The sequence below is a fragment of the Camellia sinensis genome, chromosome 9, assembly GCF_055761805.1.
Source record: "Camellia sinensis isolate YWXY chromosome 9, ASM5576180v1, whole genome shotgun sequence".
Taxonomy (NCBI): Eukaryota; Viridiplantae; Streptophyta; class Magnoliopsida; order Ericales; family Theaceae; genus Camellia; species Camellia sinensis.
This window is the reverse complement of record NC_138969.1, coordinates 49165999-49183078: the sequence shown is the minus strand read 5'-3', so window position 1 is coordinate 49183078 and position 17080 is coordinate 49165999. Positions and strand designations below refer to the sequence as shown.

General features: G+C 28.8%; 1 protein-coding gene across 1 annotated transcript; it reads left to right on the top strand.

Annotated features, from left to right (window-relative positions):
• The first annotated feature begins 2853 nt into the window (after nucleotides 1-2853).
• Nucleotides 2854-10751, top strand: BFN1 (bifunctional nuclease i). The gene is made up of 9 exons (XM_028267293.2): nucleotides 2854-3319; nucleotides 5154-5334; nucleotides 6007-6114; nucleotides 6249-6304; nucleotides 7476-7559; nucleotides 8318-8413; nucleotides 8627-8691; nucleotides 8807-8880; nucleotides 10235-10751. The coding sequence occupies exons 1-9, from the start codon at nucleotides 3182-3184 to the stop codon at nucleotides 10357-10359; spliced, it is 927 nt and encodes a 308-aa protein (XP_028123094.2). The 5' UTR covers nucleotides 2854-3181; the 3' UTR covers nucleotides 10360-10751.
• The last annotated feature ends 6329 nt before the right edge of the window (nucleotides 10752-17080 follow it).

Here is a 17080-nt window from a genome sequence, read left to right as displayed (position 1 = left end):
CGTGAGTGCTCCTCAACATAGATACAGAGGGTCGGATGAAGTCGTCGGGCGATAGTGCTGAGAAAGAGGAGTGCAAGTATGTGTAGAAAACTCCAGCGGGCAGCGAAGGCAAGGTTGCCAGCCGACTCCCCGCCAGTGAGAAAGAAATACAGGCCTAAATCTTATAACTCTGATACCATGTAAAACAAGTTGAGAGAGAGAGAGAGAGAGAGAGAGAGAGAGAGAGAGAGAGAATTCTCTGTGAAAATATATTGTGTTGAATTAATGTACATGGTCTCTTTTATATAGAAGAGCTTATAGACAATTTACAAACAACATTATGACCTAAAGTGGAAAGTGGCCGAAAGGGTAAAGGCTAAAGCATACACACCAACTATCTATATATATATATATATTTAAATCTATCTAGATATACATACATTAACAATCATCATCATCATCATCATCATCTTCTTCTACTATTATTTCTAGATCTGCACATGGAGTCCAACTGTTCATGCAAATCCAGTGAAAAAGAAATAAAGGCCTAAATCTTATAACTTTGATACCATGTAAAACAAGTTGAGAGAGAGAGAGAATTCTCTGGGACAATATATTGTGTTGAATTAATGTACATGATCTCCTTTATATATGAGAGCTTATAGACAATTTACAAACAACATTATGACCTAAAGTGGAAAGTGGCCGAAAGGGTAAAGGCTAAAGCATACACACTAACTATCTATATATATATATACATTAACAATCATCATCATCATCATCTTCTTCTTCTTCTATTATTTCTGGATCTGCACATGGAATCCAACTGTTCATGCAATTCCATTTCTACTTTGCAAATGCTCTCCAAATTTCCAACAATATTATTGTTACCTCTTGTTAGACAATTTCATTATTTGGTTGTAATTATCTTCATTTTGTAAAATGATCCGTAATATTTTAATTCATCAAATTTCCACCCCACCAAACTAATTATAATATAATCAAAAATCAGAATGGTTCATGACTTTCACTTTATGTCTATTATAAATTTATCATCTATATAGTTTATCCCAAACTGATATAATTCACCTCACAACTATTGTGACGATAAGAAGTGTACATAATAACATTTTTCAGAAGAATTTGATTGCTTGCCCTATAACACTTCTCTATTTCTGTTATGCATCTCACAATTTTTCATTGTTCTTTTGTGATGTAGATAGATTATTGCTTGCTTCCTCTCTTGGCCACCTGTTGCGGAGAAGGTTGGCCAAAGTGGAGTCTGCTTGGTTGCCACTCTTAATTAGAGGTGGCTAAATTATGTAGTCACTGATCGTCTTGATTATTTTAGTTGATTTTTTAATTTTTTTATTAAAAGATATATAAAAAAGTAAAGAGAATGATGTGATAATTTGTAAAGACTTTTTAGCTAAAAATCAAATTATAAAAAAAAATTTTGTTGAAAACTTTAATTTTAAAAAAGCCAAATAAAATATGACTTTTTTTATGTTTAGCCTTATGACCGAAAAAAATTGAACTATTATTGCTCTCAACCACACAGGATTTTTTATTTTTTTTTAATTCTTGTCTCTATCTTAATACATTTTCAGGTGCACAATTATCATGAGTTTTTTGTGTTTCGATATTCATGCCATATCATACCATTAAAAATGAAATGGGATAAAGAGATCGAGATTTAGACACAAAGAACTCTTGACCGCTCTACGACTATCAATCTCACAAGAATGAAATGAGGGGATACAGAACCATCATCCATCATGTGTCGAGTTTGATTTTGTTCATTCACTTAAAAAAAATTAAATATTACCCTCAGCCTATTATGAGTAATGTTAGAAATATCAAAAAATTTATCAATTTTCTATCAAATGTCTTACATGGGTGTGAGACCTGCATGGTGTAAATCTCACACTCATATGAAACATTTGGTAGAAAATTTGATAAAACTTTTTAACAATTTTCTTTTCATAACATATGTGTAGGGGTGCAACTCAGGCGGGTTCGGGTTGGAAGGTTATTCAAGCCCAACTCAAGTTGTGCTGAGACCTGTCCAAACCTGCCCAAGCTCGAATTGTAACCTGAGGTTGTCTGCCCAAGCCCGACCCGAGTTAAATCCGAATTGTCCGAGTTGCCCGAATTGTCCGAGTTGTAAATGAATTTTAGTTTTTATTTATTTATTTATTTTTTTTTTTTTGGAGCTACATTATTAAATTAGTAAAATTTGACTCTATTTACAATTTTTTTTTATTTATAGAAAATCATTAATACCATCAAAATAAATAATTTATATAATGTAAGAGAGATGCCACTATAATAGTCCTTATAATTTATGAGTGAAAATAAAAAGAAAAAAAAAAGATTTTATGTTATTTATATATATAATATATATTTAATATGATTTAATAATATAAATTACTTTAATATCATATAATGACTAATAATTTATTTGTATATTTAATATTTTTATATATCTATATATGTAATTCGGATTTCAGGTTGCTCGGGTTGTTTGACGTCTTTGCCCAAGCCTATCCAAATTTAATTCTGGATTCTGAATTTTTGTCTAAACCTGTACCGAATTTGAAAATATTTTATCCAAACCCTAAAAAATTTCAAGTTAAGCTCAGATTGTTCGAGTTGAGCCCGCCCAAATTACATCCCTACATATGTGGAAGGGAGTTAAACGGAGGATAGTGTCATAAAGAATGGAGTTAAAAGGAGGATAGAGAATCAAAGCTTAGTTTTTATTTATGATAAAGAGTGGGACCAATAATTGCAACACCCTACAAACAAAGCTTGGAATCTACCTCACGTCAACAATTCATCTACCAAAATTTACTATCCTCAGTTCTCCTTGTAAGTCAACTTTTTAGAGAAGCAAAGAAATCTAATTTATTTATTGAGTGTGGCCTTTCTAAGAAGGTCCTTATTCATATTCATTTCTTTAATTGCCGTGATTCCTCTGTAATTCTAGAATATGCACATCTTGCTTGTGTTCACAGCCAACTTTTGAGGGCACCAAAATGGGGTAATTTTTATACTTGCATTCAATGTGAACTCTTCATTACTTATATTATACATTAGAAAGAGAACAAGTTTATCATGGTAGGTCATTGCACTTGTATTTCAATGTTTTGAGAAAAAAAGAATATAAAAGCAAAGAGAGAAAGACCATCTTTGAGAAATGGGTTTTTGCAGAGGATTGTTGAGAATGTCTTTTTTGGGGTTTGTTTGGTTTCTTGGTTTTGTGTTGATTTTGGAAAGTGGGGGGGTTCAAGGTTGGAGCAAAGAGGGTCATATTATGACATGCCAAGTTGCTCAGGTATGATCCCTTCCCTTCCCTTCCCTTGGATGTATCAAAGAGAATAGAATTCTAGGTCTGTTTGGAACTGTTTTCCTTTTCTTCATTCCCCTTTTTTTGTGTTTTTAAAAACAAAACAATAAAAAGTTTGAAAACATACATCGTTTTATGTTGTTTCATTTTGAAAGAGTTTAGGAATACAAAAATTGATTATAGAATTGAATACAATCATCTCACATGAGATGAGTATTATCTTTTTGTGGGTCTCACACTTATATGAAAAACTTGTTTTACTTTTGTGCAAGTAAAATGACCGTTTCATTTTTGTTTGATAATAATTTTTAAAAAAATAAAAAACAACTTTGCAGCGTTTCCTAGAATATTGTTTTTTTAAAAAAAGATTTTAAAAAAAAAAAGGAAAAAACAAATTTGAAGTATTTTTTCAAATAATTTTCTTTGTTTTTTAAAAAATATAAAAACATAAAAAGAAGGCAAACTATACAGATGGACCTACGATTTGATTCATCTCAGTAAGAGGATTTTAGAACATATAACTCATAAGATAGCTTGAAAATATTCCCTTGGTTTGCTTCAGGTTGAGATTTATTAAGTGAAAGAAACGTCTACTCATTGTTAATTACATGCTACTAAACCTATTTTGAGTAAACTAGAAGAGAAACATTAATGAAACAAAACTATACCTCAAGCAATCTCAATATAAACTGGATTTCTCTCTCTCTCTCTCTCTCACACTCACACTCACACTCACACTGACACTCATATTTTGGTTAGGTGGTTAGGTGCCTTCTCTTAATAAATCAACCCAACTCACAAGATAGCCTAAAAGCATCCTCTCTGTTTTTGGCCAGAAATCCACATCTTCATTTTCAATCTATGGAATTGTAATATGTCATCAAAATACGAAGTTATAAATTATCACATCACTATAAATTTTAAAATTACATAACAATTTTTTGATTAAGATAAAGGAGATCTCCATTGTACATGGCCAACTCAAAGATGAGGCCTAAGAAATTAATAGGCTATTTTTTTTAATATCTAAATAGTATTTACAATTTTTTTTTAATATTGTAAATTATTTTATGTAAAATTCACTTTTTTCTTGGAGTCTTGCAGCTAAAAATTCTAGAAATTATTTACAGATTTTACTATTAGAGGCTGTCAGAAAATGAGTTGGGCCTCTAACTAAAAACCCATTTCAGTTGGGCCTTCGAGTAAGAAATTTGTTTTTGTCTCTTTGGTTTTGGAAAGTAAAATTTTTTTTCATCAACCTTTGCGATTTAGAGTCAGTAGACAGAAATAATTTTTTGTATTAATAGTTCTACACATGGAATGGATCAGATATCACGCACACAAACAAGTGATTTGTTTATGTAAAACCAGTGTTTTTTTTTTTTTTTGTCTTGGTGTTATGGGCCACTGAATAAAGAGGGATTTTATTTAATCTGTATGGTTGAGGATCCTTTTTTGGGTAAAGAGGCTTTTTGTTTTGACTGGGTCTTGACATATGAAATTTTTTGTAGATCTATAGATAATAAAAGTATTTTTTTAGCTGATCAAATTAAAAAGGAGATTTTTTTTATTTGTAGTCTTTGTTTTTAAATAAAATATTTATGAGTTTTTGAACAAATACAAATAAATTTGAGGTCTCTTTCAAATTGGGGTCTAAAGCCACTACATCATGGCTTACGCCTTAGGCCGGCCTTGCCATTTACTTTTGTGAATTAGATTGTTTAATTAGGCGTGAACTCATCACAGACTCTATTCTAATGATGATTTGATTTATTTATTTTAAAATAAAATTGAAAGTGTAAGTAACTTGATGATTAAACAGGAGCTTTTGGAACCAGAGGCAGCACATGCTGTAAAAATGTTGTTACCAGAGAATGTGAATGGGGATTTGTCAGCACTGTGTGTGTGGCCTGATCAAATAAGACACTGGTACAAGTATAGGTGGACAAGCTCACTTCATTTCATTGACACCCCTGATGAAGCTTGCAACTTTGACTATGACAGTAATATGCTCAATTCATGCTTCATATAGTTGCTTCTCATATAAACCTTTAATTTTATAAAATTGCTACAAACACCCTATTTTGTTTTTTTCCCAAAAAAAAAAAAAGTGTACTGTCCTAATGGAGTGAGCCTCGTCCGGGGTGGAATTCTTTGTCTTTAAAATTCTTGGCCTATGTCCCTCATGTATTTTTAATCGCATGATGAAATGAAAATTTTTACACATGGAAATCTCGAAATAAGATCGTGAGTGCAATACAGAGGAGGTGGAGGTAGTGGTAGTGGTGATAGTGTGGTGATATTAATAAGATTTCAGTTTGAAAAACGTTTTCTACTATTCGAAAGTGTAAAATGTCTTAAATCTAAATAAATTTATTTTCTGTTGACTATAAAGAACTTTATTTATTTATTGATTGATTTTCATCTTTCATCATATCAAATATTAGAAAATGCAAAAAATATTAAAAGGTGTAGGAACAAGGAGAAGGATTTTGATCATTTAAAAAAAAAAAAAGGACAGGGATTTTGAAACAAGGAATCTTGTACTCCATCCTAGATAAATAAATTTTGTATATATATATTGATTAAATTCATGTGTACCTATAGTTAGTCAAAGTGTTATCAACTTAATTGAAGCATTAATAATTAATTACTGAAACATGGGAAATATATAGGGGATTGTCATGATCCTCATGGGGTGAAGGACATGTGTGTTGCTGGTGCCATCCAAAATTTTACCTCTCAACTCTCACATTACAGAGAGGGTACTTCTGATCGTCGATGTAAGCTAAGCTATATCAACTTCCTTGATTTTTTATTTTATTTTATTTGGTATATATATGTCTCTGACTCATGTATTGTTATCTTCAATGTTTTTAAATTTAAAATTTCTTTTTTTTAAATTCTTTTGGTGCAGATAATATGACTGAGGCCTTGTTATTCTTGTCACACTTCATGGGTGATATTCATCAGGTTTGTGGTGCTGGTTCCATCCAAATTACTTGTTTGAATAGCTTAATGAGAGAGAAATTGAGATAAAAGAGTATTGTTTTAATTATTTATTTCTTCTTAAAACTCATCCGAATTCATTTTTTTGAATCTCTCTAAATTAAAGATCAACGAATATTAATCTAGTGAGTGATGGTTCTTTTACTAGGCGCTTTTTCATCAATATTTAAAATAATAAAAAGTCTCATTTAAAAATATGACTTTGTTTCAAAACGGCCCATGATACTTGGGTTTGAGTCTAACTGTCACGCAATGCAACTTTCCCTTCCCATATTCCCCTTTTACCTATGTTGAAAATATATGTAAATCTAAAATTGGAGAGATTATAGAAAAATAAGATGAATTTTATTATTACTAATATTGTTCTTTGTCTTACTTACATTGTAAAGCCTTTTTTTGAAGGGGGGGTGGGTTTGAGTCTAACTGTCACGCAATGCAACTTTCCCTTCCCATATTCCCCTTTTACCTATGTTGAAAATATATATAAATCTAAAATTGGAGAGATTATAGAAAAATAAGATGAATTTTATTATTACTAATATTGTTCTTTGTCTTACTTACATTGTAAAGCCTTTTTTTTTAGGGGGGGGGGGGGTTGGGGAATTGTAAAAGTGGAAACAATTCAAAATAATTTACTTTCATTGAAGTGCAAGAAAGAGTTGTATCCATATCACAACTTTCACTGCATACAGATCCACTTGCACCTCTATTTTTCTTTCTTTCTTTCTTTCTTTTTTTAGTTAGTTATTTTGAATTCCTTTTAGGCCATGTTTGTTTGGATGGACATAAGTTTGGGATTGGACTAATAGTCCAATAAAATTATTAATCCGATATTTGGTTAAACAATTGAAGTACGGACTAATTATTTTAAACTTGACTATTAGTTAATAGGATACATAATCCAACGGATTCGTAATATAGGACTATTAGTCATGGGAATGCTAATCCAGTCCGCCCAAACAAACATGGCCTTACTGCTTTGCAATTCTTCGTAATTTCTTTATTTTCTATCCTTTCCCAGCCATGGGAGAGGATAACTAACTCTCATCTTTCCCTGTTTATTTCTTTCATAAATTATTATATTCTAGCAGAAGGAAAACTACAACCATCACTTTTCTTATTGTTAATGTTTCAGCCATTGCATGTTGGATTTACAAGTGATGAAGGAGGAAACACCATACAATTGCGCTGGTTCAGGCACAAATCTAATTTGCACCATGTGAGTTTATGTTTGCCTATACTTGTTTTATATACTCCATGGTTAGGGTTTGTTAATGGCTACTTACCACAACATGCGGATTTTGTATTAGTGGAAAAATTGAGTGAGAAAGTTTTTTTTTTTTTTTTTTTTCCACTAATATAATTCATTGTCAAATAGATTTTTTTTTTTTTTTTTTTGTGTGCGCGTAACCAAAATAACCAAAAAGTGGCTAGTCAAAATCAAGTAAGGGTTAAAAAAAAGGGTAAATTACACTAACTTCTAAGATTAAATGAAATTGTAAAAATCTCTTCTGAGATTTTTGAAATGACAAAAAGTTTCCTTGAGGTTTAGTTTATTTTTAAATTACAAATTTGATGAAATTTCCGATATCTCCCCTTAGATTGTGTTTAGTTAGAGAATTTGATGACAGAAATGGAAAGAGAAAAAGGAATGCAATCACACTTTTTGTTTTTGGGTTCACCTATGCTCTCTTTTTTTTCCATGTCCTAACTCAACCAAACATAATTTGGAATTTGAATCCTATCAATTCTTTATTATTTTCTTTCTATTTCCCTTTTCCATTTACATTTTCTCTAATTAAAATCCTCCAACCAAACAGAGAATTTCAGAATGATAGAAACCTAGTTTTAAATTACACTGATTATTCTTGAGTGACTATTCTTGTATATTCAAATTCAATTACTCAAAACAGCAATTTTCTTATAAATTGATAGCTTCCTCAAGATTTTAATTACCAATCTTTGCAACACATATAGGTTTGGGATAGAGAGATCATCCTTACAGCTGCTACAGATTATTATGGAAAGGACATGGACCTCCTCGAACAAGACATAGAGGGCAACTTCACTGACGTATGACTGCCCTAAAATGCTACTTTTGCTTGCAAAATTGGAATTTTTTTTATATGTATATATATATATATATATATTTTTGGATTTGTAGCAATTTGTCAACATTTCAAAAAATACTTTTATACTTTGTTCGAATCTTCAATTTGTGAAAAAAAAATTTAAGACTTTCTTTTTTCTTAAAAAATTTAAAATTCAAACATATATGCTACACAGGGAATCTGGCATGATGATGTTGCATCGTGGAAGGAGTGTGGCAATATCTTTACTTGTGTGAATAAGTGAGCCCTCTCTCTCTCTCTCTCTCTCTCTCTGTGCAACTAAAACTATGACTCCTTATTATAAATTTTTTTTTTTTTTTTTTTTAAATATGTTTCTCATTTATTCTTTGCACAGGTGGGCTGCGGAGAGCATAACCATCGCTTGCAAATGGGGTTACAAAGGTGTTGAGTCTGGTATGACACTAAATGGTATGTACACGAGTTCATATTTTCTAGGAAAAGCTTACTATACATCATACACCCATGTAGAAGTTGCATATTATATGTATTCACACCTTAAATTGTTGGATTAAAAAAAAAAAATTTTGATCTATCAATTATAGTAATATTGAGTCATAACTTACACTAATTTAGGTTATAACGAAAGACACTTTGATCCTAACCAAAACCATAATGAGTTGTCATCGACGTTACTTTGAAGCATAACCAAACATTGTAATAGGACATAACCAACTTTTATTTTATAATTTGTTGATCCCACTACCACAATGATGGACAACCAAACATCACAATGGTTTGTAACCAACATCAATTTTGACCTTAACTTGCATATAACGTTCACTATGTGTATTGTAATATGATCCTATCTTTTACAGTTGTTCTAGCAAAAATTATACAAAATATAATTACCAGAAATACTAGAGATCCTTAAAATATGACCTTAATGATGTGTAGGAATTTGGCTCTTGGCTAGTTGATTTTTAATCCAATAATTAACTAACATGGATTAGTCAACATCATTGTAGATAAATTTAAGAGTCTCATTTTAATGGTTTCAATAATGGTTTCAAACTTTTTCCTATAATTGGAATGACAAATTCTTTCTTTTCCTCAAAAGAAGGGAGTTATTTTTAATTTTTCACAAAATGATTTTATGTCCTCACCTCAATGAGGATGACTAACAAATAATGTTTGGGTAATGCTATAAAGTTAGGGGATTTACGTGTAGGTTCTAATATGTGGATTTATTATTCAATAGATCCTGTGAGAATTAATGGTATTTTTCATCAAATATTGTTAAAAAAGTCACTAATTGTTAATTTTCAATGATAATTTAAAAAATTTGTCACAAAAATGTCACTAGTTATAAGTTTTAGCATTAGTTTAAAAAAATCATCACAAAAAAATTACTAATTTTCAATTTTCAGTGACAATTTGAAAAAATCATCACAGAAAAACTTCACTAATTATAAGTTTTAGCGACAATTTAAAAAAATAAGATAAAAAAGTCATTAATTATTAATTTTTAGCAACGTATGCAAAAAAATCATCACAAAAAATTATTGTTAGTGACAATTTTACTATGACTTATTTTTAATAAGATTTGATGAGAATTAAATTCAACTATTGGAAACTATTTATAATTTACCCTAAAGTGATTAAACAATTTTTTAGTAGATGTGGTTGAATTTTACTTATTCATTTTAAAATAAAACACGTATAATATTTACTTTTAAAAATATCATCATCAAAATTTTTTATATTTTTTTATATAATTTATGTAAGAATAATTTTTTTCCCTAATATATATGTGTTTTTACAGATGACTACTTCAATTCAAGGCTGCCAATTGTCATGAAACGGATTGCCCAAGGTGGAGTCCGATTAGCCATGGTTTTAAACCGGGTTTTCGGTGCTTCGGATGAGGATATGGTGTCAGCAACTTGATTAGCCAAGCCAATTAACTCGAAGACTTAATAAATTCTACCCAAAAAAAAATCATACAAAATTTTTCTCCAGAATAATGTGGTAGTCTTGGGTCTCATAAGTTTTAAGATAAAGTTTATCAAAATAATTTCTATTTTTTAAAATGTCATTACCATATTATTTCAGTATTAAATTTTGTATAAAATTGATGTTTGTGGAATATTTTTTTTCTACAAATTTTTTACATTCCAACTCCTAGGCTTGACTTAGGATTATTTATCTAAATAATGTATAACAAGTTTTACCATTTTGACTTTATATTCTCAAGTTTATGTGGATTGTATTATTGATCCAAATGAATAATAATGACCAACATGCAACTCCTAAACTCTAGATGTTGCAATTCATGATTAGTAATTGCAAGGAGCAATTGTGTTTCAATTAGTGGACCAAAACTTTTATTTTTTTTTTTATTTTTAATAAGTTTAGAAACACTAATACTAAACAAAACTAAACACAAAACAAATTTTGTAAAGTGGACTTACCAATATATCTTGTTGATTCAAATATTTTGTTTTGTTTTATTCATTTATTTAATTTTTTTAGTTACATTTTTTTCCCCTCCACATGCTGAACAAACATCTGTAGGGCTTCATGTGTTTTTGTTTGGGAAAACATCAGAATCAACCATTTGAAAGAAGCCATGAAATGTCCATTCAATCATGGATTCAAACCATATCGAAAATTACAATTTTTCTTGAGTGGTTTTACTCCATATGAATCACAAAATAGTCATGTTACAAATTCAGAATGTTTATCCATAAATTTATCTAGAATTATCAATAAATAGTTTAGTATAATTTTTTTTTTTTAAACTCCTTCATATTTTCCAAAATAATGAAATCAATATACAAGGGCGGACCTAGGACTGGGCATAGGTGGTTGCAGCCCAGCCCAAAATTTAAAAAATCTGTAGAATTTTTTTTCCCAGCCCAGTCCAGCCTCCCAACCTCTCCCAGGCCACCCCCGCTCTAAATAAGGGCCAATAGTTTTTTTTTTTTTTTGTTTTTTAGATGGGCTGCCAATAGCAGCTCAATACTTACCCAAAAAAATAGATAGGCAGCCCAATAGATTTGTATTTGTTTAATTAACAAATCTTCCAAAATAATCCTCACATCTTCCAATAGATAGGCAGCGGTCCTCTCCGTCATCTCAAGTAGCCTGCTGCAGCTCTACTTTTCTAACATTTTTGGTAAGTGTAATTAACCAATTATTTTATTTCGTTGGTTGATAATGGATTTGATTAAGAATGATTTTGAAATTTTGTCTTTATGCAACAAATATTATATTGCTTTTAGTTTTTTTATGATGTTACCTTGTTCAATGTTCTATATTGCTCTTACTTTTTGAACTTTGAAAGAATTTTTTTGGACATATATAAAAAAAATGAAAGCTTAAATAAAAATTATTGAGGATGTATCTAAAAACCCTAATATTTAAAATTATTGCGAATATACTCTGGTTTAATATTAAATATGGCTAAATTCTTTTTTTAATTTTTTTTTTAGATAATAAATAATGGAACCCCCACACTCAAAAAAAAAAAGAAAAATCCTTTTTTTCATTCTATCAATCAAAACAAAAGTCTAGTAGTACAACATCCAATGTTGTTGAAACCTCATTTTCTGATGTGCGGTGCCTCAAGCAAATAAACCAAGCGAATTTGATTCAACTAATATTGAACGGGATCCTGGTTTACGCTTGCAAATTTGTGAATATCTAGTTAATCAACGGGATGAGGTTAGACGAGCTTATGTGAATTTGGGGCCTTATCAATCTAAACTTGAGTATCCTAGGTTCTCATTTGGAAAGCAGAATCGCCGATTTCAACATATTTGGTTTAAATAATTTCTTGGCTAGAGTATTCTCCATCAAAGGATAAAGCATATTATTTTTCATACTTTTTAAAAATTGATTTAGATTCTGTAACCGATGAATTCGAATCTTTAAAGACTTGTCAAGCACAACTTAGTTAGATTGTTTCTAATCAATAAATTTAGGTATTAATCTACATTATATTATTAAATTCTCTTTTTTTTTATGTGGTTATACTTAAAATATATTGTATAATTTTACCTTAATATTAGCTCACTCCATTAACAAATTCCGAGTCCGCCCTTGTTAGTATATATTAAAAATAATATGAAAAAAAAAGATTCCTTAGGACCTATATACGTACTTTCCCTTAATCTTTAGGAGATCGAAACTTGAAACTATGATTTAGGCAACTTTTTTTTTTTTTTTTTGGGGGGGGGGGGGGGGGGGGGGGGGGGGGGGGGGGGGGGTTGAAACTGGAATTTATGTTTGCGATCTTTCTCTTACAAGTTCTTTTTTTCATACCAACTCGTATGCTTAATTTAGACAAGTTTCGTATAATTTTTTATATACTGAAAATTAATAATTAGAAAATAAAAATTAAAAGCATCCTTTCCCAACATCCCAATAATCACTTCTTCTATTCTTTTTTTTACGTTTATTTAAGTTATTTTGTCTCATAATTTGTATACAAAAATTGCACCAAACACTCTAGCAAAGACTTTAAATAAAAATCTATCTGCAGTTTCTATACATATATATATAAAATAAAATAAAAAAATCTATATGCAGTTTCTATAAATTGCACCAAATAGGGCCTTAATATTCTATTATTGATCCAAATCAATAACATTGACTAACATGCAACTCCCAAACTCTTCATGTTGCAGTTCATGACTAGTAAGCAATTGTGTTTGAATTTTGAATTTATAAAAAAAATTAAAATTAAAATTGTGAGAAAAAGAAGATGAAAAAGTATATGAATTGAAAGCTATTTCTTTGATAAGTCGAAGAACATAGAAACAAAACAAATAAATGGATGAAAGGACCTTACTAAGAAATCTTTTAAGATCTTATCAATTTATACACTTTATGTATTCAATTATGTAATTATTTTTCTGTCTTCCTAACAAAACAATTATAAAAAACAAAAGGATGAATCACACTTACCTACCTAATGTTTGAATTTAATACATATCACCTCCTGACATTTGGAAAATTATACTGATCCCCCATCATTGTAATTATTTAGACAGAATGAAAATATTGAACTCATGCACACTCTCTTTTCTTGCTTTACTTTACTTCTTCTGTTTTTTTTTTTCCTTTCCTTTGCTTTACTTTTTTTTTTTTTTTTTTTTTGCAATATAATTTTTTCTATTTTTCTACTAAGAGTTGTTGCATTTTATATAAACAGAGGAGTTTTTGAAATGAAACTATTAACTACAAGGATGAGAATATAATTTTCAAAATGTCAGGAAGTGAGATGTAATTGAACCAAATCTCAGAGGGTGTCAGTGTAATTTATCCAAAAAAAATACATTTAGCTCGTTTGGTTTTGGTTTTCAAAAAACACTTTTCAAAAAATTTTAATTTTTTATTTTTGTATTTTTGTGTATTTATTAATTTTTTAAAATATTTTACTATTTAGATACATCTAAAAGAGTGAAAAAATTGCTTAAAATTTTAAAAATATTCCCCAAAAACAAAAACACACGAAAAATAAAAAAACTCAATTTTTAGAAAATTGAATTCAGAAAACTAAAACTAAACAAACTGATTGTTTTTTGCTTCCACATAAAATAAATGGCCAAACATATGTTGGGCCTTGAACCAACTTATAGACATTTTAGATAAGGGTACGAAGCACGAACCATGTATCGCAAGTTTGCAACAGTGAGTCCAAATCCTATGGGTGGGCTCTGCCTAAAACCCAACTTTGTTTTGGTAATGATAAGACATATGGCCAACTCTTTAGCAAAGCATCATCATCAATTATTTATTTATTTATTTATTTATTTTTTGATTGGCAAACATCAGAATCAAACATTTTAATTCATTTGGATTAAATAGATTATATTTTGGTAGAATCCATGAATATGTCCTTCAACCATTTATCCAAACCATATATTCATGAAAATTAATCAATGTCACACCTCATATTTGTGGGGGTCATTGGCCTTGACGAATTTAGTGGTGCAATTTATTCCAAAATGAAGAGGAATTTGTCCAAATCTTAGCTTAAGCCCGACTTTTGCTCAGAGCTCAAATTTAAGGATTGCCCAAATTCAAACACAAATAATTATCTTTGATAGTTCTAAGTTTTTGTATTTTAGTTTTTGAAAATAAAAAAGAAAAAAAAAATTCTCAAAAATACAAACTAACCATAATAGGAAATTAATTTGAGCTACGTATATCAAACAATAAAATACATTACATTATTAATCCAAATGGTAATAAAATAATATGTAACCAATTCCTAAAACATATGTAATGTATTTTATTTGTTGAGTTACGAGCAAACATTTTACTAGACGTTTCTAATATATTTTTGTGTCATTCCTGTTGAAGCGTATACTCGAGGTGGGTGCAGAGAAAATGGTTTTATAGCAGACTCCCTATTTATTAGCTAAAGAAGATTGCCAGGATTTTGAAATTGAAAATTTAGCCAAAACTCTTCTATTGGATCACTGTTTGGTGAAAATGGCAATCAAATTTATTTTGCTTCATAAATCCCAAAAGAAGGAGGCGCATAATTGAGTAAGGATAAAATAAGATATTCTTTTTTTTTTCTTGAATAATATTGTCAAAGTAACATGTTACTGTTTATATCAATTTTAAAGGTAATAATTTTTTTTTTCATAGTCAACATCTATCTTATTTAATAGATCTTGATAAGAGGATTCTAAAAATATTAATTTTATTAAAAACTGACATTTAAATCAAAAGTTATATTATTTTAAAATTTAATATTTTGATAATAGTGGTATGCGTTGGGCTTTTTAAGAAAAAAAAATGTACTTGTCTTTAATGTATTAAATTTTATTATGAGAGGGTTTTGACTAAATCTTTCTTTTTTTAATCTATTACCAAACTTTATTATGTACTAGCGGTCGAGCTATACGCGATTCATGTACAAATTAAAAATAAATAAATTATATTATGTAATTTATATTTTTTTTATAATGATATACATATGTATTATGAATGTAATGTAAAGCAAGTTGAATGTAATGTAATTTATATTTTTTTTATAATAATATACATATGTATTATATTATGTAATTTATATATTTTTTTATAACGGAAATGCATCATACCCTCATTTAGAGTGACTCCAAGAATCCAGTGGAATTTGATTGGTTAAAAATATATATATATATATATATATTTTTTTTTTCAAAGACTTGAGAGTACAGCACGTGGTGCTGGGGGCCACCCACTGGGGTCCCAGCACGGTTGTTTTTATAATAATATAAGGTGTTTGTGGGGGGTGAAAAGGTTGGAACAATCAAATTGTTTGGGATGAAAACGTGGGAGTGAAAGTTTAGTTGTACAGGGTGGGATGTGTGAGGGATGTGGCTGTATTTATTTATTAATTTATTTATTATCTAATTTACAGGTGATAATAGTTTCAAAAGGCTAAAGTTAGGTTTTATTGTTAATTGTTAATATTTTTAAACAATCACTAAGATGTGATTTTATATAAATAAATAAACAATCACTAAGATGTGTTCTCAAATTCAAATTTTAGAAAGATTGCCCAAGAAAAGTGATATTACTTAACAAAATTTATAGTAAAAAAATAAATAAATAAACCAAAGTTTCTATAATTGAGAATATAATAAATTCAAGACTCTTAAACAACTAAAGAATTTATGCAAAAGAAAATAAACAAAATAAACAAATTCAAAATCCTTAAACAATTATAGAATTTATTTTAGAAAAAAATAAAAACAGAATTTATACCAAAAAATAAAAATAAAAATAAAAGACAATCATTGAGAATATTTAAAATATAAACAAACCTATTAATTCTAGTTATTTTTTTCAAACAAAATTTATAGTTTAGAATAATAATGAACAAAATTAAACTATAAAAATAAATAAATAAACAATCACTAAGATGTGCTCTCAAGTTTAAATTTTGGAAAGATTGTCCAAGGAGAGTGATATTATTTAAGAATTACAGAATTTATAGTTAAAATAAATACATAAATAAACAAAAGCTTTTATGACCAAGAATATAATAAATTCAAGACTCTTAAATAGCCAAAGAATTTATACCAAAGAAAATAAAAATAAAAATAAACAAATTCAAAATTCTTAAACAATTACAAAATTTATCCCCCCCAAAAAATATAGAATTTATACCAAAAAAATAAAAATAATAAACAAATATTGAGAATATTTAAAACATAAACAAACCTATTAATTCCAGTTATTTTTTTTAAAGAAAAAATTATAGTTTAAATTGAACTTTTATATGGTAAAAAAAAAAATGAAACAAATTTTCATAAAAATATGAGTCTGAAATTCACATCATAATATATACATGTTATACCATTTTTTTATTTATTGTTTTTCAGTCAACATAATCAAAAAATTGAAAATTTGAATTTTTCATTTTTTTCAAAAATTATAGAATTTATATACCAAAAGCTTCAAACGTGTATTAAGTAAAAACAAAATGAATGTAAACAATAAATAAAAACAAACTAAAGGCTCATAGAACACTTATATTGATAGACAACCACTTAAAAGGTTATTTAGGTTATTTGATATTGATATTGATATTGTTAGACAATCACTTAAAAGGTTATTTGTTCACAAAGAAGATTGATAGACAATCACTTAAACGGTTATT